Source organism: Uranotaenia lowii, chromosome 3 (assembly GCF_029784155.1).
Source record: "Uranotaenia lowii strain MFRU-FL chromosome 3, ASM2978415v1, whole genome shotgun sequence".
In the NCBI taxonomy this organism is placed as follows: Eukaryota; Metazoa; Arthropoda; class Insecta; order Diptera; family Culicidae; genus Uranotaenia; species Uranotaenia lowii.
In genome coordinates this window covers 216995658-217021507 of record NC_073693.1, presented here as the reverse complement: position 1 = coordinate 217021507, position 25850 = coordinate 216995658, and the positions used below count along the sequence as shown (strand labels likewise).

Here is a 25850-nt window from a genome sequence, read left to right as displayed (position 1 = left end):
CGAAAACATTTTTCATCCTTCCTGGTCCTAATGAGCATCCATGCAAAATTTCAGCTCGCTAGCTCTTAAGACGGCTGAGTCTATAGAGGACAAACAAACAAACAAACATACAGAAATTGCTTTTTATATATATAGATTTGAAATAATAAATCAACGACATTTTTTGACAGTCAGTTACAGGGGTCACTACCCTAGCTTACCGTTTGCAACCGTTCGGTGATAAGCCAGTTTGGATTTCAATGTATGGATGGTTTATATTATGCCTTTATCTAAGTGTTATGTGATTAGCGACATCCACGCGCGCCATCCAGCACCAACAGCAGCGTGAAATGTCTATGGTGATTGGCTAATTTTTCCCCCTCTCCAGTTGATTCGCGCAACTCTGGAATGGCTTGGGTCAGTCCCATCTTAACATTCACTCGGCGAACACGTGCTAGAGAAAAAAGGCTGTGCTCCAATAAAAGTTTTCGAAAGTTATCTAAGTCATTCGGTTTTTGCAGACGCGACGTCATAAACGCGCGTAATCTGACCTCCGGTAGTGGCCTGTTCGGCGTAAATTGCCAATCGAATCTGAAGCTGCGCTCGCGGAATACAATTACCTTGGTATGTGCAAAACAGTTGTCCAATTAGTACGTCACTTACGCAAATCATGATGACTCGTATGTTCAAGACAGCCCGTGGGGATATACAAAATTGATTTGAACCAAGCTAGCTTGTATAAAATTAAATCACATTTTATCACCTACAGAACGAATCAAATAAGAACGATATAAGGTTTTTTTTAAGATTCTGGATCTCAATAAAATGAAATTGGATTCTGGAATGCAAGATTTGTTATTCGGTTCACGATGTTTGATCGTAATCGTTGATATCGTCATTAAGTCCGGACATTCGACTGGATGTATAAGGCGACCGTTGCAAAATTCGGAACAAATAATTCGATTGACCAAGAGTCAATTTCAGTTTGAGTTCCTATTAGTTCTAATGAAGTTTTTCCTAACTTTTTTTTTCTTTTTTGTGAATCGAAAAGTAAGTGAGGCAGGATGCAATTTACCCTCTTTATTTCTTTCTAAATTTATTTTATTGAAATTTACTCAATTGATCGTCCGAGTGAAAATATTGTGACCGGACAAGTGTGTCTGGGGACCCTTGACTCATTCGAATCAGGCATACACAGTAAATGAAAATTACCGAGTTCGGTAATTTTTTTACCGAAATCCTAACATGTGTAAATCGTTAAACTGTTCGGTAATTTTTCCGGTAAAAAATAAACGAACATCGGTAAATCGACTCTTCATTTACCGATGTTCGTTTATTTTTTACCGAAAAAATTACCGAACAGTTTAACGATTTACACATGTTAGGATTTCGGTAAAAAAATTACCGAACTCGGTAATTTTCGTTTACTGTGTAAGGTGATGTTTGATCGAAAAATGCGTACTCAACTATTTAAACCAAATTCTCCAGCTGATTCAACAAGGAGTGGTGGAAATTAATTTTTGCGGTATTATTCAATAATCCTTCAATAAATAATCATGGTTAAAAGTTGACCAAATCAATAAAAACGCCATCAAAAAGCCAATATTTTATACCATGCCAGATTGCCCGGTTTTACCGGGTTTGTCCGGATATTTTATACAAAATTTAGGAACAGTCCGGCCCGGCACGGTGGCCCGGATTTTATTGAAATAAAGAGTGTCTATGATGATATTGTCGCACACAAAATTGACTCGCATAACTCGAGTTTTCATCCGATTGCCATAAAATTTTCAGGGATTGAAAAATAACTATTAAACTATCCATACGCAAATGCCATCTTGGCTTTAACTCCGGTCATAAGATTCTGTGTCACAACCTGTGAATCAACCGTTTTTGGCATGTAAACCCATACTTTCTTCAGTTCTTCGATTGTCTTCACTACCTTAGGTCGTTTAAGAAGATGCTGCTTCATAATCACCCAGTACATCTCCAAAGTTTTGGTAGGGTTGAACATTTTTGGCACGAAAATCACACCATTGTCCGCATACCACTTCATCACGTCTTTATAGTAGTGGCATGAGACCAAATCTGACCAGAAGATTGTCAGGACGTTGCGGGCCTCCAGGAGAGGAAGCAGCCGCTTCTGGAGGCACTCTTTCATGTACACCTGTCCGTTCATCGTGTCCTGGGTCATGAAAGGTGCACTCCGCTTCCCGCACGTGTTGATGGTTTGTGTCACCAGGAATTTATTCGCAAATTTGGACATCTTCTGAGTGCGGACATGCTCCGGAACGCTGAACTTATCCTTGTTCGTGAATACAGGTTGCCGAGGATCTGTTTGAAGTCGGCCTTCACATATGTTTCGTCGTCCATGATGCAGCATTAAACTTTCGTCAGCATGTTGAGGTACAACTTCCTGTCACGAGTTTTGACGGACTTGTTCTGCTTCTCGTTGCGATTAGTGGCCTTTTGTTTAGGGGCCTTTTGTACCTTGAACGTTCAAAGCCCAGCCTTAGTTTTGGCCTTTTGGACAAAACTTTGGCTTAGGTGCTGTTTCTTAGCCACATCCAGCGATGGAACGATGCTAGAGATCCTAGTTCTCGTGATGAATGTGCAATATTTTACCTCGCACGAGCTGTTCTTTCGTCTCCATATCCGCGAGTTTTGAACACAAGACTATCAGGACGTAAACAATGCACTATGAACTATATCCACCCAAATTTTCATTAAATTCTACCCAACGGTTAAAAACTTAAGCCTAGTCCACACTAGGCAACTTGGACTGCGATTTCGGTTGCTGAGACTTGTTTTTGTTTACATTTGATGAGATGCTCGTCTCAAGTCTCCCGACAAGTATGGGAGACATTCAGCAACCAAGATGTAAACATAAACAAGTCTCAGCATCCGGAATCGCAGTTCAAGTTGCCTAGTGTGGACTAGGCTTTAGAGCAATTTCATCGTGGACACCTTTTACGACTAGTGAACCTACATGTAAGAGAAGCGACGTCTGAAACACAAAATTCCAATCGATACAAAAGAACTGTCAAAATCGATTCCAATCGATCCGAGCTTTTGTCGTGGAGCTTTTAGCTTCCAAATTGAAAATTCAACCAAGGAGAGTATTGTGATTGCTGTTGGTGGTTGTGGTTCAAGCAAATAATTTAAAAACTCGTCGTATAAACTTATGATTAGGAGCAATTTTTTTTTTCACTACTCTGGTGGTTCGTGTTCGTAGTTAGAAAACTAAATAAATTCAAGTCATTCATACCGTTTATCGCGATCCACCGGGCATCAAATTCAATATTGTTTTGTTGGATTTACTGAGCGTTCACTTTGGAGCTTGAACATTGAGCAACAAAACAGTGCTGAGGATTATTTTCCCCAAGCTTTCGGCGATGTGGCCAGATATTTTATTTTAAGAGGGATCAGATGTCGCTTCTCTTATATGAAGGTTCACTATTTACGACTTGAAATCTGTCGATGAATTTTAATGAAAAAAAAAATCAAAATTTTTTTTCTTGATTTTTATTTAGTTATTTCTGGGTTTTGACGAAAATTTCCCCAGATATAGACTTCTCTGATGGTCCTTAACCGTAGTTCTTGCTTTACTCCAACGCTTGATTTGAACTTTGTGGAAATATTTGACGGTGTTTGCATACTTTTCCATCACTCATGCATAGTAGTTTTTTTTTTAATTATAAACAGTTTTTGTCTGCTCTCGATTTAATAATGATCGATTTTGAAGAAAACTGCACAACTATTATTTTCTTTTTCGCTTGTATCGTAAATATCTTGAAAATGCGATAATTCATAATAGCTTCGTTCAATCGTAAGTAAAAATCGGTTTCAACTGGTTTCTGTCAACTGATAGATGTTCAACGAGCCAATGTTTTGGTCGAAACAAGTCAGGTCGTTGTTCAATGGAGCAAGTTGAAACTAGTCGAAACCAATCCAGCTCGGCAGCAGGATTAGTTTCGACTTGGTAGAAATCGGTCGAAGTCAATTGGAAAGAGATAGATGATCAACTGTCAATCCATTTCTACTTGTTTCGACCCGTTTCGACTAGAGTTGATTGAACAGACATAATGTTGAAAAAATAGATCGAATTGTACATTTTACAGTTCTGCATGTCCGATTAATACAAAAATTAGACTGTACTCCAATAATGAACTTCCTTGGAGGTGGAATTACCGGCATAAGATTCTAATAACAAGCAAGCATTGGCAAGCTTTTTAATAACAGGCATTGTCTCCTCCCAGCGCAACGGCATTGCGTATGTCTGAAAGAAACCAAATAAAACATATCTCATAACCAATCACAAGACAAAGCAGGATGGAAACAATCAACCAGCAAGGATATTGTTGAATGATTTACCTAGCGCTGTGTGTAGTAAACCGGCATTAGAAAAACAAACATTCTTGAATCAGTAAGAATAATATGGTGGCCAAACCTGTTTGTCTTCGCACAATTAACCGTAAATACGATAGATTCAACTATAAATTTATGATTGTTTCAACTTCAAATACATTCAACTAAAATTGTATGATTGAAACTTTGCACCTAGCTATAAATATAGTAAATTCAAATATATATTTTTATTGGACCATCTTTTTTATCCGTCGTACCAGACAAGACGGATAAAAAAGATGGTCCAATTATTTTAGCTTTTTATACCAATCATCAAAGTGAAGCTGATTTTTTTCGCATTCAACTATAGATATAATAGATTCAACTATGTACTGCTGATTGGCCTCATTTAATCAACTATAAATATGATAGATTTAACAATTATGGTATGATTGATTCAACTACCGATACAGTGGACTCAACTACAATTGTATGATTGAATTAAGGCATTCAACTATAAATATAATACAATCAACTATTCACTGCTGCAATCAACAACAAATATGTTAGATCTAATCATAGTGGTATGATTGATTTAACGATAAATATTATAGATTAAACAACAATTGTATGATTGATTTGAGACATTCAACTCTTAATATCATAAATTTTACTATACCTTTATGATTGTCATCCACAAGCAAACCCGACCTGGAGGAAACCTGTTGTGTGTATTCTGACAGCAGTTGTAGTAATGTATCAGCTCGGCCGGTTAGGGGCCGTTCACATACAACGTGGACAACTTAGGGGGAGGGGGGGGGGTGTATGGAAATGTCGACGCTTGTCCATGGAGAGGGGAGTAGGGGTTTGGGTCGTGTCCACGTGGACATAATGTCTGAATCTTAAAATTACAAAGCTTTCCAGTTTAAGTTTAAACAATTAAAAACCACTTGAAAGCAAGTAATATATATGATAATTGAGAAATTTAAAATTTTTAAAATAATTGTGTATCAGGTAATACTATTTCTTTTTCAAATATGTCCACGTGGACATCCAGAGAGGGGGGTTGGGGTTTGCCAAATGTCCACGCTTGTCCACGGAGGGGGAGGGGGGTGTCAAAAATCCTATTTTTCTATCTACGTGGTATCTGAACGGCCCTTACTATTGAAACCCGAAAATCCCGAAATCGACGTGGCCCTCTATCCCAGCTGACCGATAGCTCTTGTTAAGTGTACTGCTGTTTTTTTTATCAAAAAAAAAATAGGAATAGGAATAATTTATAGCAACCTGCTATAGAAAACAACCAACAATAAATATGATACAACCATTAGTTGAATCTACAATATCTATAGTTAAACTCAATAATCAATCGTAAAAATATAATAGAAGCTATCATAATTATAGTTGAATCAGCTATACCATATAGTAGAATCAACTATACCATATAGTTCAATCAACTATACCAGGGTTGGCATAATTCAACGGTCAACGGTAAAATGAGCTTGAGCTTGAGCTTGAGCTTAGATAAACCGTACATTTCAGTAGTTGCTACTCCGTGATTGACAAGAACCATCAAAATTGCACATAGATCCAAATAAATGGGGCTTGGAATTAGCTTACCATTTTCTGTGTGCACGTTTCGAAGGTTCCTTTTCTTATATGGTCAATAACGGCGCCGGCCACGTCCTTACGGTTCATCGGGGAAGGGAAGGATTGTTAGTTCGACTTCCGTTGCTACTAGAGACCGAATACACCTCTAAATCTCCACGGTCGTCACAGGAAGGGTGGTTTGTTAGTGGGGAAGGTAAATAAGATCTGGATTCCCTTTGGGAAGGGATGTGATCAAAGCAAAGTTAAAAATCATCGCGTCGCACACTATCGAGTACATCGCGTTTTTATATGTCCTAACTAACAATGTACTTATCACTGGCGTAACAAACCGAATTTAACCGTGCGCTTAAGACGAGATCAACGGTCAACGGTAAAATGGTCCTTCAAACTCATTTGACTGTTCCTTAACTACCAGTCAATTCGTTTGCCAGTCATTCATTCCCCAGTCATTTGAAGCTAAAATAATAACCTAGTCAAGCAATCGCAGTTCAACGACCGATGACGAAAAAGAAACGCATTTATTATTATTGTTACTCCTGCCAGCAAGCCGAAGACGACCGAAGACGAAAAAGAAACGCATTTATTATTATTGTTGCTCCTGCCAGCAAGCCACTTTTCAGTTTTTTATTGCTATTGTTGCTCTCTGCCAGCAAGTCGTTCAATTAGTTGTACCTGCCGGCAGCAGCCGATCGAGGATGTGTAGGAGCTTCGCCAGTCGCATGACGGAGAAATGTTGATTGTTGTCGTGCTTTATCCGTCATGCGAGTAGTGAGGCTCCGTCAATTGAGTAAGGTGCCGGTCGTTTGATGAAAAAAAAACTAGTCGGGTCAAGCGTGACGGGCGAAATTTACCAACCCTGAACTATACCAGTATAGTTCAATCAACTATACTTGTATAGTTGAATCAACTATACCAGTATAGTTGAAACAACCATACCAGTATAGTTGAAACAACTATACCAATATAGTTGAATCAACTATATCAGTATAGTTGAATCAACTATACCAATATAGTTGAATCAATTATACCATATACCATAAAACTTATTCTCGGCCTACTACAAGATCTCATGCCAAATTTGGGCCAGATCGGATCAAGGGAAGGGGTCGCTCAACGAGCGTGTATGGCATTTTGAGAAATTTTGTTCGGGAGAAACATGAAAAACCACTATTTCATCAATAACTTTGGTTCCCTTCGGCCTTCGGCCGATTTTGCAGTCTCCGCGATCACAGGCAGTTTGGGGATTAGATTTACTAAATTGTAATTGCAATAAACTGGATCCATATCACAGGATTGATTTCCAAACCATTTTTATAGAAGTTAAGTTGGAATTGGTGTCATCAAAATTTAAATTACCTGTTATGTCCATTGAATTAAAATTGACGGAGACTTACATCTCTGATTGTGAAACCAGACGTATGGATTTATGTATATTAAATAGCTGACGAATGACAAGAGCAGGTCTCTTATCATTTGTACAGTCTCACTACCACAACCTTGAGTATTATCATTCTACCTCGAAATATCTTAACTATCCATTTGACAGCTGAGTATTTCAGTTGATTTCCTTTCGTGAGGCAAACACATCATGGTATGTCCAAATTTCTGGTTAACTCGCCCCTGTAGGCTCCTTTATACAGTGTTCTTTTTTATTAGATATTCAACAATTTCTTGCAAACATGTAAAGTTTTGGATCGAGAAATATTTGTTATTCGTAAAATTTGATAAATTAAAACACAAAATCCAAAAATTTCAGAAAAGTGATATTGTGACCTAAATTGTTTTTCCACTGATATATTTTGTTTGATATTTCTAACCGTGAAATTTTAGAATTTCTAGAAATTTCCCATTGTGATCAAAGCGGTAGGTACCTAAGATTTAGGATCTACCCAAAATAAGGATCTCTGATATTTAACTGACAAATCATTCTAACTGCCATTTTGCTCGTTCATCACCTGCCATGAACTTTCGTTTAGATATTAGGTCGTCTTATTAGTGTCGGTTAATCATCGGTGATTAAAGTAATTAATCGAAAACGCGAAAAAAATCGTTCGATAACTTGACCTCTTGAGTGTGATAAGCTGGGTCGCTCGAATTTCTGTTTCCAAAATTTAAGAAAAAAAAGTTATGCATCAAAAGTATCAAAATTTAAAAAAAAAATGATTCAGTTTTGACGATTTTTTTGAAAATATGATTGACCTTTAGCTTTCAGGTTTTGGCTCTTAACCCCAGTTTGTTTATCGACTCAGTCTAATTGCAAACGAACGATAAGACAAAGGTGGCAAAATACTCGTTCGAGGTACTTCTGAAAGACTTTACAGACCACCAACAAACTTTTACCAGACACTGTACTTGGGTTCATTTGAATTTCTTTCAAGTAGTAAATTACATATTTATAAGACCTTCTTACCCTTGCCTAGATGGCGCAGCAGTGTTATGCATGGTTCTAGCCACGTTTTGCTGGATTTGCTAGACTTTACCTTACTATAAGTTAATTTTTTTTTAGAAAAACTGTTAGATTTTAATCATTATACCTAACGAATTTCGGCTCAGAAATTATTTTTTGGACTCGAAATCCTATTCTAAATGCACTATTAAAGATGCCTGATGCTATAAATTCTCAAACCTAGACAGTCGAATTTCAAAGTAAACATTCCCATCTTAAAACGATTTTTTTGAGGTGGAATCTATTCAACCTACAACTGCTAGGCATAACGTCGAATGCTGTTTGCAATTGACCGGGAACGTTGGAAAATTGGGCAGCTGAATAATTTTCATATTACTGTAAACTGTCCTCTCGAAGACACGTGCACTCTCCTCAATTCAGTGCAACGGTATTAGCCACTCGACTAATTGAAAGGTTATAATGGTTAGTAAATGGTTTTTAAGGTATTTTTTTTATATTTTGTATCATACTTAGTTCTTCAGTTAGTAAAGATATGTTTGATAATACATTGTTTTATCAAATATTGATCTAACTGATAAAACATAGCCGAGAACATCTGATTTGACTAGAGAGCCATAACTACACATCATCGGAGCACAACACAAGCTCACTCGAGAAGGCTCCTGCCTGAACGTTGCTGCCGAGTCTCTCGTCGAAGCTTTTAGTGAGCCTTTAGAGTTCGGTTGAGTAACATGATTGTCGGTTTATTGGACGGTGCAGAGTTGAACTAGTTGTATTTTTTTTCTGCTGTAGTTCATTCGTATCGCTTCGATTACTTACTGGAAATCGGAATGTCTTGTGTGATATTGCGATTTATCATCTATCACCTATAAGTTACCTCAGCATCAGTCGGACGAGGGTCGTTGCGTGCAAAAATAACGAGTGTTGTCAAGGAGTTTCAATCGCTTGTGCCAACATCAGCATCATCGGCTTAGCGTGATCTAGTTCTAATGTACTGCTACTGATGGATATTGTTTGTGTGTTTTGATCGGATCTCGTATTCTTATTCGGTAGCTGCTCGGTGATAAAAAATAATCCGCGGAGAAGGAATCAATCAATCAACAGTCTTAATTCAAAGTGCTATATTTGTGGTCTGGAGGAGTCAACAGCTATGAATAAGGTGCGAATAACATCCAGAATTGGAACAGCAGCAACAGAAGAAAAAAATATCTCCCGGAGAGTCACCTTCAAAGGCTGACATCGCCAGCGGAGTTAATTTGAGTTGATTTATGGCTTCTATTTAGTAGCAGCAATTGCTAATGACATCTCTTGCTTTTGACAAAATTTGAACACTGTGAGTGTATATAAGTATGTGCTTGATCGTTTTAATGAGCATGAACACCTTGAGACACGCTACCCTGATATCCGGTTTTGAACGGAATGATTTCGGCGTTCCAATAAATAATATTTAATATTTGTGATGATTACGAAATATTTCAATTGTATCTTAATTTTTCAATTCTGTAGATCTCTGATGAAAGGCATTGCGAACCTGCAGGAATACTTCAAAACTCTCTGCAAATTACCCAGCAAACATGAAATCGCATTAAAAATGATAACTCAAATCATTAAAAACGTTACTGCGAATCGTAATTCCAACTAACGCATATAAAAGGTCGTTTAAATCGATACTCGATCGGATTAAATGGTTTAAATCGGATATGATTAAAAGTCCGCCATGTTTGCAGATTTTGAAGACGATTTCGTTCCTTTTTTTTTTCTCCCGCGTGGGTAAGATTTTTATACGTTCTTGCACGGGTTTTTAAACGACTTTTTTAAACGATTTCCGGGAATAAACAAAGATTTTTCAACGTGGTTTTCTCAATTATCACGATATTTGTGAAAAAAAATCTCTGAAGGAGAAACTAGAGACCTGAGATATTGGTCCTGAAGCTTGAGACATGCGACATGATATATGAGGTACAAGAAATGAGACCTTTGACATGAGACGTGAGTCATAAAGCATTAGACTAGAGAATTCAGACCTCAGACATGAGATATGAAAATGAGACCTGAGACCCGAGCCCTGAGACATGAGATATAAGATATAAAACATGAGACATGGAGGCATGAGCAGTGAGACGTGATAACTTAGACATGAGAAGTGAGACGTGTGAAGTGAAAAGTGAATCGTTAAAAGCGAAACATGATAAGTTAGACGAGAGAAGTGAGACGTGGAAAGTGAGAGGTAAGAAATGAAACGTGTGAAGTGAGACATAAGCCGTGAAACATGACAAGTGAGAAGTGATACGTCTAACGTCTCTCTTCACAACCCAGCAAAGGTAAAATCGTACCGAGAATGATCACTTAAGTTATTTACAATGCTGTTGCGAATCGCAATTCTAAAATGCAAAAATCGTATAAATAGTTTAAATCGGATATGATAAAAAGTCCGCCATGTTTGTAAATTTTGAAATGATTTTGCTCCCACGCGGGATTCAAGTAAGAAAATCATCGTCATGTTCTCTCTGAAATCAGAAGTGCATCCAGATGGCTTCAAATCATATAGGAATTGAATAATATTAACCAATGAGAGAACTGGAAAATATTGTCGATGGCAAAAATTTGAAGGCTATGAGAGCAAAATCTTGCGCTCTCTTGCATTCTTCCGATAGATATGAATAAGGTGTCGGATAACGCCTAATTGGTGTAGTTTTCGTCTCTTTAGAAAGAAATGAAATTTATGTATGTATATTGCCACCACTTTGGTTGGTAAATTTTCCAACTTTCATACGATCATTCTGTAATCTAGATGAAGAACGTATATCAAAACAGCATAAGAACATAGCTACAAAAATGTTTGCTGGGAAGTCTCATTTCCCACGTCTCATGTTCTACTGTTCACTTCTCTGGTGTAACGTATCGCGTCTCAAGTGCCATGCGACATGAAATAAAAATCAGGATACCTGGTTTAACGATAATCAAGGTCGAAGTTAAGACCTTTTTTTGATCGTCAATCCTCATTTTGACCTCCACCAATGCCTTTAATGCAGTTCCGTACTACTCATTTGCATCATATTCACAAAAATCAGGGAAAATCCGGATTATTTCCATAAATTAGGGAGAAACAGAGGCTTATCAGGTCATTGTCACAACCCCAGTTTGACCCAAATACACGATCCTAAGCCCAAGGATAATACACGGCCAGGAATACCAGCTAGGGGATTTCTTCCATAAGAGCACTGACTGAGTACCTACAACTGTTTAGTTCCAAGTTCAAGTCCATACTGATTTATTGTCACCCTCAAAAACTGTTGGTGAGCAAGCATCTTCATAAAGCTTGTTCTCACCCTTAGAGATATCAGGTTGAGCCTCCAAAAATCAGGCAAATCCTGAAAAGTCAGGCACATTGGAAACCAATATCATGTCTTAAATCCATAGCTCAGATCTTAAATCTCAGGACTCAGGTCTAAGATTTCACATCTCAGGTCTCTGGTTTCTGATCTAAGGACGCAAGTATATCAGGTTTCAAGTGTCAAGTCTCAGGTGTAAATGTCTCTTTTCCTGGGTGTCAAGTCAATTCAAATTAAAAAATATTGCAAAGTATAGAAGATACAGATTCCATAATTTTCGAAAATTCGAGTTCGAAAATTAAATGTTGAATGTTTCAAATTTCATAATAAGACTTTTTCTACAAATTTGTACACGCTCGGTAACTCTAAAATCCTAAATATGTAAATTTTGTCCAACGAATTTTGAGATAGCGAATGCCGAATTTCGGTGTTTTTCGGCTAAGATTTCATCGTGGTCCTTAATATGCTAACATTTTTTCCTCAGATCACATGTAATTTACAGGGAATTTTGGATTTTTTTTCTATAAATTCGCGACCGTTTTACTAGGATTCAAGAAAAAAGATAGTTGATTTTTCTCCTGTATTTGTTTCAGTTCCTGAGCGCCCAAGAAACAATTCCTCCGAATTTCAGGTACAATAAAGTATTAGGAGATTCGGGTTGATATACTCCTTAATTTCGGAAAAATCAGTTGGTTTTTAAGCGAAACTCTAACATTTTAACAGTGATCCGCTATTGAAATCTTAGTATGCAAACACGTATTCAAACAAAATTATTAAGCCGAAGAGTTTTGATCACGCCCAAGTTACCATGAGCACTTATACTGCACGGAAAATAATAAAAAGGTAAAATTTACCGAGATAGCCAAAGTAAACGATCGTGAAAGCCAAAAAGGTAGCTTCTACCTCTTCGAGGTGAAACTCACCTCACAGCGAGGTAAAATTTACCTGAATCGAGGTTGGAAAAAAGGTACAATTCACCGAGGAAAAAGGTGAATCCAAAAAAGGTAAATCTTACCTCGTAGCGAGGTGAAGTTCACCTGAATTGAGCTGAATAAAAAAGTATAATTCACCTAGAAAAAAAGGTAAAACCAAATAAGGTTAAACTTACCTCGTAGCGAGGTGAAGTTGACCTGGATTGAGCTAAACAAAACGGTACAATTCTTCTCGAAAAAAGTGACTATTCGCCGAACCCGTTTATTGAGGTTAAGCTGTTTTGTCATTCAGGAACAAGTTTTGCTTTGTGCATAATATGTGAAAATCGGAATAGAATGGTAAGTGTTTTCTTATATCGTATTTGTTTTCTCCCCTCGGTCAGTGTTCCACCGTACCCGACAAAAACAAACACAAATCGTCGCCAGTGTATTGCTACCTCACTCACTCACACGCTTTCTCGCAACACTGGCAAAATTATCGGTGGGCCACCGTCCGTAAGCAGAACTCCGACAGGTCAAAACCAGTGCAACACCGTCCGAATAAACAAACAGTTTGACAGCACCTAGTGGTGCACCAGTGCAACACTCGGCATAAACAAATACGGTATTAGATATCATTTTGTTGTGCTGGTTCTCGTCATAATACATTGCTTTTGTTTCAGATCGACCCATAATAGAGCTTATAGGTGTATTCCACGTCATCCTCCAGCCGGAAAAGCCGAACCTAACCGGATTAGCCGAACAGAGGAGGTCATGAATGTACGCAACGCAGGAGTATTCAGCGGCCATGGCGGCTCGGAAGAACGCGAAGCCGAATTACCAGTCCCTATTTATCTCCAATAAATATAATTTTTGATAGAATTTTGTATTTTTTTAATTCTTATTGAAGAAACCAATCAAACCAATCAGCATTTACCTTTTAAATCAGTAAATGGGAAAACGGTATTATTTACTATTTTGCTAGGTGAATGCGAAAAAGGTAAAATATACCTTTTTGCTAGGTGAATTGAAAAAAGGTATAATTTACCTTTTTGGTAGGTGAATGAAAAAAAGGTAAAATTTACCTCGAAAGAGGGGTGGAAAAAATTCACCTCGCAAAAAGGTAAATTTTACCTTTTTTTTATTTTCCGTGTGTGCATTTTTATAGCTTTATACCAGCATTCAAGTGCTAAATTGTATTCTATCATCACATCAATTGCAATTCTACATTATATCAGCCCCTCGAGTGCTATGCTGCATCATATAAAATTATACCACTCTTTTGAACTGCAACTAGTATTTTATCAGCTTTGCTCAACGCCTTTGAAAGGCAACATAGCTCTTAATCAGAAAAACAAATGCTATATTTTCTAAGCATTAAATTGGCATCGCACAAGCTTGCTTTAATGCTTTTTAGCACTATGTAAGCTTTACAGTGGCATTACGCAAAAGCACAATGGCATTGATTGATACTGAATTAATGCAAGTTTAGGGCACCGATTGCTAGAAATTTGATTAAAAAATCCTTTCTTTTAACGATTTTACGCGGACCTGATAGGTCATCAAAAAAGGTCACTGAAAAATGTCGGAGTCATGAGTTCGGGTCCAATTTATCTCCAACAAATTTTTTTTAATCATGTAAAATCATACACTGCATGAGCGAAGTATCAACAAGAGAAAAATTCAGTTTCTCTAGGCAGAAAAATTAACCAGACGAAAATTAAAAAAAAAATCACTCCTTGTACATGTTTTAAATTTCAAATTAGGTATCAAGAATGTTTGTCGTGTTATTTTTTGTTAGATCCTGTAATGAAGCATTCTTGACTAGGTATGTACATTGCATATAGTCTTAGTTACTGGCCCTAAATCCAGAACTGCTGGCTGGCTGACTAGGTACTCTCAAAATTAACTGTCTGTTTGAAATTTCTCACGCACTCGAACACGTGTACGTAGACCATGAACAAATTGTGCTCAATCAAGTTCTATCCGTCGACGCGGCAACAAACATCAACATTTCCAATAAATATGAAAATTTTCCTGGTATATTTGCTTCTTAAATTCGAGCTTTGTTGGCAATTTAAAAAAAAAGTTGATTGATGAAATATTTCACCTGTATTCTCGCGCTACTCCCCGTTCAACTAACTAATCGAAATTTTATGTTTTTTATTCTCGCCAACAGCTACTAAATCTCGCCACTCCGTCTCTGTTCCAGTCGGTAAGCAGCATTAAGAAGATGCCTTGCCCATTCCTGACCCGTCTGAGCACCAATTACGTGCGCAACTACGCCCCGGTTCTGCTGAAAGCCTACGGCTCCCAGTGTCCGGTGGTGGCCCGCACCATTTCGATGCTCCAGAACCCGCCAGCCCCGGGAACTGTCGGAGGATCGGGTGATGCTGCGCCGGCTACTTCGAAGAAGTTGAAGGAATCGGCCGAGGCTAAAAAGCTGCCGAATCGTAACCTGAGCTCGCTGCAGCAGCCCAAGGCCAAGGAAGAGGACAAGAAGTGCCCTTTCTTGAACACGGCCGCTCCGCACGTTAAGGAGGTGGGTGCCGAGAGTGTCGATCTGCCAACGAGCAGACCGTTTGCTTATGAAGATTTCTTCCATGATCAAATCATGCGCAAGAAGAAGGATCACTCGTACCGAGTGTTCAAGAAGGTAAACCGTTTGGCCGAGGCAGGTAAGTTCCCGCAAGCTTTGGAGTACTCTTGGGGCGAGCGTCCGATCACGGTTTGGTGCTCTAATGACTATCTTGGCATGTCTTGTCACCCGGAGGTGAAAAAAGCAGTTGCCGATGCATTAGAAACCTATGGAGCAGGAGCCGGAGGAACCCGAAACATCTCCGGAAACTCGCTGAATCATGAGAATCTCGAGAAGCGTTTAGCTCAGTTGCACCAGAAAGAAGGGGCTCTGTTGTTCACCTCGTGTTATGTTGCGAATGATTCTACCCTGTTTACCTTGGCCAAGGCTCTGCCCGGTTGCCATATCTTTTCGGATGCCGGGAATCATGCTTCGATGATTCAAGGAATCCGGAACAGCGGAGTACCAAAGCATATTTTCCGCCATAATGACCCCGCCCATCTGCGGGAAATGCTGTCGAAGGTTGACAAATCGTTACCAAAAATAGTTGCATTTGAAACGGTTCACTCAATGACAGGGGCCATCTGTCCGCTGGAAGAACTGTGTGATATCGCCCACGAATTCGGAGCCTTGACCTTTGTGGATGAGGTTCATGCCGTAGGCCTCTACGGTAACCATGGTGCCGGAGTTGGTGAACGTGAAGGTTTACTCCATAAAATGGACATTATATCCGGTACGCTTGGCAAGGCATTCGGAAATGTAGGCGGATATATAGCCAGTACATCTCTGCTGATCGATATGGTGCGATCGTATGCTGCTGGTTTCATTTTCACCACTTCATTGCCCCCAACGGTCCTCTGTGGTGCCCTTAAAGCCGTAAACATTCTAGCTTCGGACGAAGGCAGGGAATTGAGGGCACGTCATCAGGACAATGTCCGCTACTTGCGCACAAAACTTCAACAGGAGGGTTTCCCGGTGGAACACACTCCGAGCCACATCATTCCAGTGAAGATCGGAAATCCGGCCCAATGCACCGAGCTGTCCGATCAGATGATCAAACGTTTCGGCCACTATATTCAAGCTATCAACTATCCGACGGTTCCACGCGGAGAGGAGAAACTGCGCCTGGCACCGACTCCTCACCACACCAGAGAAATGATGGATGTCTTGATTCGCGATATGAAGGTGGTCTGGACCGATCTGCAAATCCCCTTGAATGGGCCACCCTGTAATGCTGTAAGTTAATTGTAGCTTGTTTGGTAAAATATAAATTTAATAATCGTTCCTCTTTTTCAAAGGAATGTACATTCTGCCGTAAACCCCTGTTGTTCGATCGTTTCGAATCTCGCACCAGAGCATCTTGTGCTGCCGAATTCCAGTGCCAGATCCCGAACTGCCCCCAAATTGCCGCTGTGGCCAACTAAATCGGCTCATTGATGCAGATGCCGTGATTCCAGATTAAAAACAATAACTGAAGCGCTCTCTTATTCGCTTTCAATTCTATAGCAAACAAAAAACATGAAAAAACCATTGGTGGTGGGATCTTCGTCAAATGGCTTTGAAATTATTTTAGCTTATTCTCAATCAATCGAAAACTAAATGTGGTGAACGGTGATTCTTAGCATCCAGTTTTGGTACAACAGCAATCCAGCAGCATATCGAACCCATAATTTCCAGTTTATTCCAACTATGTACAATTTTAAGAACCATTTACAAAACCCAAGAGTTAGAATGAAAAATGTTCAATTCGGCGCTAGACGTTCCCCGACTTAACTGTCTTGTCTGTACTTTTCTATGTCATTGTCTGTTATTTACGTGTTGTTGAAATATATTTAGTTGCTAAATTGTTACGTTACCTGAAGAATTTATTTTTAGCTGAAACAACCACTTCAAGCATTTTTTTTTGACAAAATCGTGAAAAAAAGTAAAATTTGCTGTTTGGAACTGGTCAGAATGTTTCCGTTGAGCAAAAATGTATGCTTCTAGGCATGTTGTTGTCTATAAACTGAATTCAAACCCTATAAAGATAAAATGTATCTACTGAATGTTGCAAATCGAACCTCGATACTGTTTGCTCATTCTCTTGAACATATCCGATGTCCTGGAAACTCTTGTTAAGGAAAGGTTAAAAAGTATAATCTAATTTTCTTTTCTAGTGTCTCTTTTGGAATAGGGCTTAAAATTTTGAGTCATCTCACGGTCATATGCCGCGACAAATATACCTCATTAGGAGGTTTAATATTTTAAAATTTAAACTTCCCTGATTTGGTTCCTTTCAATTTAGTGCGATGATTTACGAAGATGTAATTTTTTTAACGAAACTGGGCTACACAGTGATGAATTTAATCTCAAACTATTTGATTTTTTCCTCTACAAAACCTACAAATTTAGTATTTCATATGAATATCATACTCAAGGTCTGAGAAAAAACGCGTTCAAATGTCCTTTATTATGCGCCACGCCTTAAGATGACGATAGTCGAGTCACGCGATTCCAGGAGACGCTTTAGGTAAGGAACGTCACTTCGGACGAACCTTGAGAATGAATCTCTGTCACTTCACTTACACCGACTATCGGAATTAGGTGACAAGAGTCCTGTGACGGTAAGGTGTCTCGACTATCGTCATCTCACGCGCGGCGCAGAATAAGGTCCGATAACAGCTCCATAAGCTATCAGCAAAAATATTATTTTGTGTTCTTCATTTTCCGAAAACCAATTATCCTTCTGTTAACTTTGTACAATCAAAATGTAGGTCCTCGAATATTTTTTCACCCAGCTGATAACTTACTTGATACCTATTTTTTACTTTCGGCGCATTCTTCCTTTTCCTAATTCACTATCGATATTGAAAAAAGAACTTGGTGAATTACACTTTAGAAGGAATGAGGGTTGAGGATAATTTCAGACAATGAATCGATGAAGTCAATCATAGGGTCTTTCTTATAGTCCTACTTGATAAACATTATAAACACAATTAAGATGCATTTTCTGTATTTCCAGTAACTACAACATTTTAACGAACCACTGAAGACTTTTTAGGATAGGTTACTGGTTTGGCGATTGTGCAGTATCAATGTGCTTCACCGCTGCTTGCTGTTCTCTCCCTATTCGGTGGACGATACCGTGATGGTTTTGCCCTTCGGATCATCGAAACGATCCATGGTGCGCATATCCATCATCCAGGTGATGCCGAGGGCGGCAATGGAGATGAAAATCAGCACCAAAAACAGGCCCGACAAAATTCCTGGCGTTGTGAAACCGACGCAGTACCAGGCATCGCCAAATCGATTGAACACTTCGTTTTCTGTTGCTGGCCAGTTTGGCTGCAACTGAATCTGTTCAAAGGCAATATTTTTCTTCATATCGCGGGTGGTATACTCCAGTAGATTACAGTGGAAAGAGAGAATTTGATTGACGCTCACGGTTGGGCGCACATAGTATTCTTCGTTTTGGTAGTTAATTCCAACTATGGTCCACGATCCTCCAGACAGCTGGAAAAACATTTTCAACTCTGCGCCTGTTCCTGAGAAGTCAATTTGCAAATTATCTCCCGTTGAATTTTCAGCATTCTTTGCCACTGAAGAAAAGGTAAATTCAGTCATTGCGCCCTCGTTGCCTGTAGCCAGGAACTTATCGTAAGCGACAATGAAAACGTTTCCAACTGTGAAGGTGTGAGCAGGTGGGGCATCAGTTTCTTCGGGGGTCGCTTGGCGCCGATGTCGGACCAGCGAGGTGTAACGGAACGAAGGAGTTTTGCCGGTGTAGATGGCTAGGATGTCGGGAAACTCCGCGCGTAGTCTGTTATATAAGCTACCGATGATCGCATCATGTGACGAAAAATCATCACCGCTGAGATTAACGATAACAACAGAGCCACCTTTTGGAACAATTCGTTCGCTGAGTGTTCCATCGTCCGACAGCTGGACACTTTGGATGTCACTTGATGCGTCCTCGAAGACTGCTAAGGGCTCTTCCACGTTCGGGAGATAGGTCTTGCGTTCCACCTTGGCCAGATTGCGGAAGCAGGTCTGGGTTTTCAGTCTGCACTGGGTGAAATCCTCCGTCGATAACTGAAATAGGTAAACGTTATTGATAGGTCTCTCTTGTTATAAATTACCAAAAAGGGTCTTACTTTTTCTTCGGCAAAAACGACGGTGAATGTTCCCTGGCTAACCTGCGAGTCAATCAGGGCGGAGAACTCGGAATTTGTGTATTTAGCCAGCGCTGGAACATAGGTAACTCTGAAAAGAGAAGTGAAAACCTTGAGACCAAAAACGTATCACATGACTTCTCGGATGAGACTATTTAAGGCAGCAAAAAATAATCTGCTTAACAAGGTTACGCCTACGCCTAGTTTTATCTCAACCGCAATCAGCATATATCAGAACTTACGATTGTTTTCCCCACACGAAAACAGGCACATCGGTGGCCTGGATGCTGGAGAAGGCCAACGCCACGAGTAGCAGCGAGGCCAGTAACGCCCCACGGGATGCCATGTTTACTTCCGGTTTACTACACTATTCTTGGACTCGTCTGTTCAACTGCAAACGATGTGGCCGACTGATTCCTGCCTGGTATAACTGTTCACTGTGGCGGCCTGCTGGAATATTAGATCCCGTAGGTTCTTACGTTACGTCCGTCACGAAATTCCACTGCTAATATGATCCCGTGACTTCGAGTGTGAACAATGAATGTGCCGAGTAATTGTTTTCAAAAGGGCTCAAGTAGAGAATTCGCAAAAAAGAAAGTTCGTAGATATTGGATGAGTTTGAGCGGTTTGAGCCTTGAAAATTTTTCATATTAGTTTAAAAATTTATTTAAAAATGTTGGATTACAAGACTTTTTGAAAAATAACCCTAAAAATGACGTCATCAGTACACTGAAAAACATTCCAACTTTTTTCTAAGCTTGACACAAGCTCAGTGTTGCCATGAGACCGGAATTGTTCTATATTTTACAGCCACATCGAACAGACTTACATTTTACAGATTTCATACATAAACACGTTGAAAAAATCATAATTTCAAAAAGTTTCTTGTAGGATCCAATTTCAAACCTGTTTGAAAATTTATTATATGAGGCAAAATTGCATTCATTATTGGAGGGCTTTAATTCCAATTTGATTATTGGCAATTTGGAATTATTTGTTGTCAGATTCAGATAGTTATATTTCAGATTCAAAATTGGATCCTGAATTGAGATTTAGCGTTCGAATTCTGATAAGATCATAAATTAAAATCGAAACTGGGATTCTAGTTCAAAATTCATACTCAAGATCCTCAAATAGATTTTGGAACTCCAAATAAAGTTCACCTCAAGCAAGATAAACACAAATCCAGAATTTCAAATACAATTACGATCAGCTTGAGAGTAAATAAATTATCAGAAAACTATAAGAACCAGGCTTAAAATTAATATGTAGAATAAAGGTTGTTACATACGAACTAAATCAAATTTGATGTTTAAAAATATTTCTACGGAATTCCATTCATGACATTATTACTTCAACGGAAATTCGCCTTATGATAGAAACTTTGATATGATAGTTTTTCTTCGCCCGTAACTTGGAACAAATCTTTTGTAACTCTTGCAATCGCATCAAGATCTGATTTCAAAACTTGAAAAATTACGGTCAAATGAACTACCTGATGAGCCCTTCAGAAAAAAATGAACAGCTTTATTCAACTCTTCAATAACATAACTAACAAACTCTGTAACATTCTACTTGTCCTTTCCGAGCTTTAACTTGTCCAAAACTGCGGGAACATGCTGTAAAAGATCCTCTTCGCTCATTTCGAATTGGTGCTCAGCCCAGATCATCTTAAGCTCACTAAGTACCTCCCCCAGTTTGGGTCCTTTCGGGGCGCCATGCTGCAACAGGACATTACCTTTAATCGGGAAAACCGGTATGCGCCAGGCATGAAGCCTTTGATAGAGATCTCGCTTGCCCAAGTAGCGCAGCAATTCGAGAACATATTCTTTCTTCACTTTTACGCTTCCCAGGGTGTGAAGGCAGAGCTGCTGGAATTGACTAAAGATGGGGAAGGTTACACAATGAGGAAACCCCTTTTAATAAGGTAAGTAGATACTCACAGCAATTCGTCTACGGATTTGAACTCGTCGCGGTTTTGCGTCAGAAAGTAGCAAAGTTCTCGTTCGAATACCGTGAATTTAAGGCGTAGATTCAGTGCGATAGCATCTTCTGGTGTATGCAGTAAAGCCGAAAGCGCCGTAATTGGTTGAAGTTCGGGTCCAATTTTTTCCACATTTTTATACACGACTTGAAAATGTTCTAGGTTCGGATTTTCTGGAAGGCCTAAAATGCTCTAAATAGAAAATTTTGTCTTTCTTTGTGAGATAACTAAATCTTACCCATGTGTGGCGAGAGTTCACATTCCAGCATCTTCTTTGTCAAATCACATCCAAACTTCCCAGTTAGGATCTTTTTCCACTCTTGCCAAATCCTTTCGCCGCTAATTCTGGCTAATCCAGGAGCATTTTTCGCTATAATACGCAATGTTTCTGCATCGTGCTTGTCAGCGTGATCCGCTATGCGTCCATAAAACCGGAAGTACCTCAAAATACGGAGGTAATCTTCCTTGATTCGTTTATCTGGATCCCCAACGAAAGCCACCCGTCTTTTCAACAGATCATCGTGACCATAAAAATAATCATACACCTTTCCATCGAATCCTGAGTCAGATATTTTTAATAAATTTGAAAAAAAAAACTTGACAATTAAAGAAAAACTCACCAAGGAACATGGAATTGATGGTCAAATCGCGTCGATTGGCATCCAACAACCAATCGGTCGTGTGGATCACTTCAGCATGTCGACCATCCGTTACCGCATCAATCCTCAGAGTTGTAATTTCAAAATTTTCCTTATCATTGATGCGGGGAGTAATTGTACCATGCTTTTCGCCGTTCATGTTTACCATCCGGATGTTCTCTTTGGTGAAAATTTCCTTCATCTGCGTTGGCGTGGCTGTCGTGGCGATATCGATGTCCTTGGGAACATTCCCCATTAGAATATCTCTGGAAGAAAACGTAGATGAAAAAAAAAACATCTAAAACGTAGCCAAACCAATCCCCGGTTCTAGTACTTATTGAAACCCGAAATATTTTCTTACATACCTGACTGCACCACCAGCAACCCGAATCTCGAATTTGTACCGTTTGAACAGTTCAATTAGGTCATCCAGCTCCTTGGTGAATATGGACCGGAATTCCGGAGTGTCAACCGTCATCACGACCGGATTTGGTCGAGCAGCGGCGCACGCTTCCATCCTACGCTGGGCTATAAATTCGGTCCACTTGCCTGCCGCTGTTCTCCTACCCACGGTGTACTAGAAGCACACAAATATACCGTTAAGGAAAATTTGCAAGTAGATAAGAGTAAATGGATAATAAGTAGTACAACTTACGTTAATTGTATCAACCGAAATGTGCAAAAGGTTGCTGAGAATTCGCTTGTACAACATATCCGGCAGCGAACGACGGTTTGTTTACAAACATAAAACATCGCATCGTCATTCTACACGCTCTTTTTTTTAACTCAAAATTAAGTACGACCGAGGTTCAAAACATAGTTCGATTCTATGAACTTAAAGTTAAGTACCCTTTTTTCCTCCTTGCGATGGATCAAAACGGAGTTCGAACTGCGAACTCAAAATTGATCCCTTTTTTCCTTCGGCGAGGGATCAAAGCTGAGTTCGACCTTATGAACTAAAAATTGAACTCTCTTTGTTGGGCTGAAAACACTTAGCGAGTTCAGTCCGAACCGGAGCAGCAACCAACGAACACGTCGCAAAATTTTGTCGTTCCGGAACAATTACCGGAAGATATGAAGGAACTTCATAATGGAATGCATGTTCACCGTGTCAGCGTAAAATTCTGTCCGTCATTGTCATCATATGGTGAGCGGCTTGGAATGTCCGGAAACTTCCGGATGTTGTTTACTTCCCGTGGGAAGTAACATCCGGAAGTTTTCTTTGACCGGGAATGTCAAAACTTTCCACCGCTCTGTAATTGCAATGCAATGTACCGGAACAGCAACATCCGGGTACAACAAATTTTAATCATCCTTTAATTCCCTGAAAATCAGCTACCCTCGAAAAAAAAAAGATAAATTCGAGTTCGGCTGCCAAACTTAGTATTGAGTATGCCTATCAGAACTTAGTTTTGCTGTTGCCCAGTCAAACTCAAAGTTGAGGGAAGCCACCGAAGTGCTGTTTTGAACCAAAACTACTTAATTTTGAGTTTTAAAAAAAGAGCGTGTTGAACATACTTTGTCGTGATCAGCCGCATGAAATAATGACGAAGTTTTAGATTTTCGGATTTGATTTTAAAGTTAACAGTACAGCAATATGAGGCTGAAATTATATCATTTAATTTCTTCACCTTGTTGGTTGTCGTAGCAGCGTTTTTTATATTTTTAATACCACCAAATGGCGCATATTACCTCACATGTTTCAAATTCAAGAGAAGAAATGCATAGATATGAGTTTCCACGTATTTCATTAAGAAAATTTAGCATCATGGATTTAGTTTTCTCGACTGGTGAGCACTTTATGTACTTTCAAAGAAAAATAAGTTTGCATACATTTGGGGGCCTCGAACACACAAAAACCTTATGGCTCGCCTGCCACGAGGTTTTTGGCTGGTTTAAAACTAATTATCATGTGGGTCAAATGTTGGTCATTGAACAGAAATCACTCAGCAGATCGTCACATTTTTTTGTGATACCACCTAAATGTAATATTAAAATTTTAAATATTACATTACTAGGAAGTGCCACTGAAGATTTCATTAAAACGTTACTCACCAAAGAAAGTTCTGCACTTTTTTTAGATACAATCCTTAATCAGATTCATTTTGATTCGTTTTCAAGACTCATATTTGAACATTTGAGGTAGAAGGGAAGTCAGGAGTGTTAAGTGTTCAACAAAAATTGAAATTTGTGCACTTATTCTTCATCTTAAATTTGTCACAAAGTGCAGCAAAATCGTAGGATTAAAACCGGTGACACGCGATTTTCAAAATTCAATATTTCCGGGGTGTAATTTCGACTCATCGCCATTAAAGGGTTAAGATCCCTGGAAGTATGCAACCATTTTTTTTCAGTGTACTCACTCTTTAACTAAATAATCACCGATTTAGGATTTATGTAGCTCATTCAACCAATTAATGGCAGTTGAAATAACATCAAATGAATGAGTTGCATAGATTCAGGCGATATATTGTACGTGTCGAACAGTATTGTATTTCGCCCTTATTTATGCAAACCTTACTGAGTTTCACATTACGTATTTATGTTCTAACTTATTATATTCAAAATAATTTCTGCTCAGCAACGTACTAAAACATTCCCCATTCTTATTCTTTTTAGTCAACTGCTACACTAAAGTACAAACATGAATAGAGAATTTGGATAAAAAATTTCCAATATGATTTATTAGTTGAGTCTGAATTGATTAACATCATAATTCATAACGATGGATTATTTTTAATTTTTATTTACATTTAGTCAACTTGAATAATCATTGAATATAGACGTGATTATTTTCAAGACATACTTATTGATTGAGTACAAATCATAATTTTAGAAAATTGTTTTTAGAGGGTAATAATAAATTTGTTTCTAAAAATATATTTATTCGGGATCAGCCAATTGAAAAATAAGGAAGTTTTTTTTTCATTACATTATAGTACAGCAATGTATTGCTGAAATTTTACTATATGATTTCGCTTCATTTTGTATTGTATTCAATGGATTCTTTTGCCGTTTTGTTATCGAACATTCAAGAAAAGCACAGCAGCAGTTTTTTTTTAAAGTTGTAATCGTTCAAGAGGAAAATTCATACGGGAACCAACTATTGACAAAAAAAAAAAGATTGTTCACGTTCGTTTTCACGAGAACTGTTAATAGGTCATTTACATGAACTCTGTTTTTGTAGTATTTAAAAAAAATCTTTAATTATCTTTTCTATAATACTTATTTTGAACACCGGAGACTTTGCCGAATTCGAAATTTTAACAAACTTATGGAATACTTAACAACTTTCTGATACCTACATCATTTGTGCAGGATTTATCTGAAAAACGGCTTATGCAGGAAGTAATTAATTTTTTAACATTTATTAAGTGTGTTGCTTAGACAATAAAATAAAACTATTATTTGAAAGAAATTCTAGTGTTCTGTCTTGAATTATAAAATTTTATTAAGGGTACCTCTTCAGTCATTTAGAGCATTTTAACATTTTCCACCCCGGAGTTTGTACCACTCCAACCTAAGCTTCGTTCATTGACTGACAAGATCTGCCAATGAGAAGTCTCAGTCAGTGGTGAATCCTAATCACGTCCAGGGAGTTAGTCTACATTTGAAAAACCTGAATATTTTTTCGTTCTTAACTCAGAATTTTTATTGTCTTTTCGTTATAAGAACACCATTGTAGATTTTTCCTATTTTTCCAAAAACTTGTCAATTTTATTCGATACATTTCCGAACATATGTATGCATTGAATCTTCGAGTGCCACGTGTCGAATTAGGCCATCAGCCGCCCCACCTTTTCCAAGTTTGTTTCCATCCTTGGATATCGCGCGTTGCCTGCTTGCTCAAATCATTATTGTCTTAAGTTGTTCGGACACCCTCTCGAGCTTTGCCTCGTTCGGCATCAAGGC

The 25850-nt window shown here is 38.6% G+C and overlaps 3 protein-coding genes across 5 annotated transcripts in view; 1 reads left to right on the top strand and 2 right to left on the bottom strand.

Moving 5' to 3' along the window:
* LOC129756867 (5-aminolevulinate synthase, erythroid-specific, mitochondrial) overlaps positions 1-17224 on the top strand; it is a 28799-nt gene extending 11575 nt beyond the window's left edge. Inside the window, exons 1-3 of one of the 3 annotated variants that reach the window (XM_055753912.1) lie at positions 424-603; positions 14767-16401; positions 16464-17224. In XM_055753912.1, the coding sequence (XP_055609887.1) occupies positions 14821-16401; positions 16464-16589 (1707 nt within the window). In that variant the 5' untranslated portion in view covers positions 424-603; positions 14767-14820 and the 3' untranslated portion in view covers positions 16590-17224. Of the gene's footprint in view, positions 1-423; positions 604-9069; positions 9504-14766; positions 16402-16463 lie in introns of those variants that run through there. The other 2 variants (XM_055753910.1, XM_055753911.1) reach the window with 2 other exon arrangements.
* A 916-nt stretch (positions 17225-18140) lies between these two features.
* Positions 18141-19870, bottom strand: LOC129751816 (V-type proton ATPase subunit S1). The gene is made up of 3 exons (XM_055747544.1): positions 19559-19870; positions 19299-19407; positions 18141-19236 (listed from the first exon to the last, which is right to left on the bottom strand). Exons 1-3 carry the CDS (start codon positions 19660-19662, stop codon positions 18271-18273), a joined length of 1179 nt encoding a protein of 392 aa, XP_055603519.1. The 5' UTR covers positions 19663-19870; the 3' UTR covers positions 18141-18270.
* A 952-nt stretch (positions 19871-20822) lies between these two features.
* On the bottom strand, positions 20823-22704 carry LOC129751815 (CCA tRNA nucleotidyltransferase 1, mitochondrial). The gene is made up of 6 exons (XM_055747543.1): positions 22594-22704; positions 22304-22515; positions 21921-22204; positions 21539-21859; positions 21260-21482; positions 20823-21197 (listed from the first exon to the last, which is right to left on the bottom strand). The coding sequence occupies exons 1-6, from the start codon at positions 22648-22650 to the stop codon at positions 20888-20890; spliced, it is 1407 nt and encodes a 468-aa protein (XP_055603518.1). The 5' UTR covers positions 22651-22704; the 3' UTR covers positions 20823-20887.
* Between the last annotated feature and the right edge of the window lie 3146 nt (positions 22705-25850).

What these genes read in the sequence shown, in the direction of transcription:
- LOC129751816 (XM_055747544.1), bottom strand. Translation starts at nt 19,662, where the DNA reads ATGGCATCCCGTGGGGCGTTACTGGCCTCGCTGCTACTCGTGGCGTTG. An exon ending in TTCGTGTGGGGAAAACAATC is followed by an intron (nt 19,408 to 19,558) that starts GTAAGTTCTGAT and finishes TTCTCTTTTCAG; the next exon opens with AGTTACCTATGTTCCAGCGC. An exon ending in TCGTTTTTGCCGAAGAAAAA is followed by an intron (nt 19,237 to 19,298) that starts GTAAGACCCTTT and finishes TACCTATTTCAG; the next exon opens with TTATCGACGGAGGATTTCAC.
- LOC129751815 (XM_055747543.1), bottom strand. Translation starts at nt 22,650, where the DNA reads ATGTTGTACAAGCGAATTCTCAGCAACCTTTTGCACATTTCGGTTGAT. An exon ending in TTTCGGTTGATACAATTAAC is followed by an intron (nt 22,516 to 22,593) that starts GTAAGTTGTACT and finishes GTGTGCTTCTAG; the next exon opens with TACACCGTGGGTAGGAGAAC. An exon ending in CATCAATTCCATGTTCCTTG is followed by an intron (nt 21,860 to 21,920) that starts GTGAGTTTTTCT and finishes TATCTGACTCAG; the next exon opens with GATTCGATGGAAAGGTGTAT.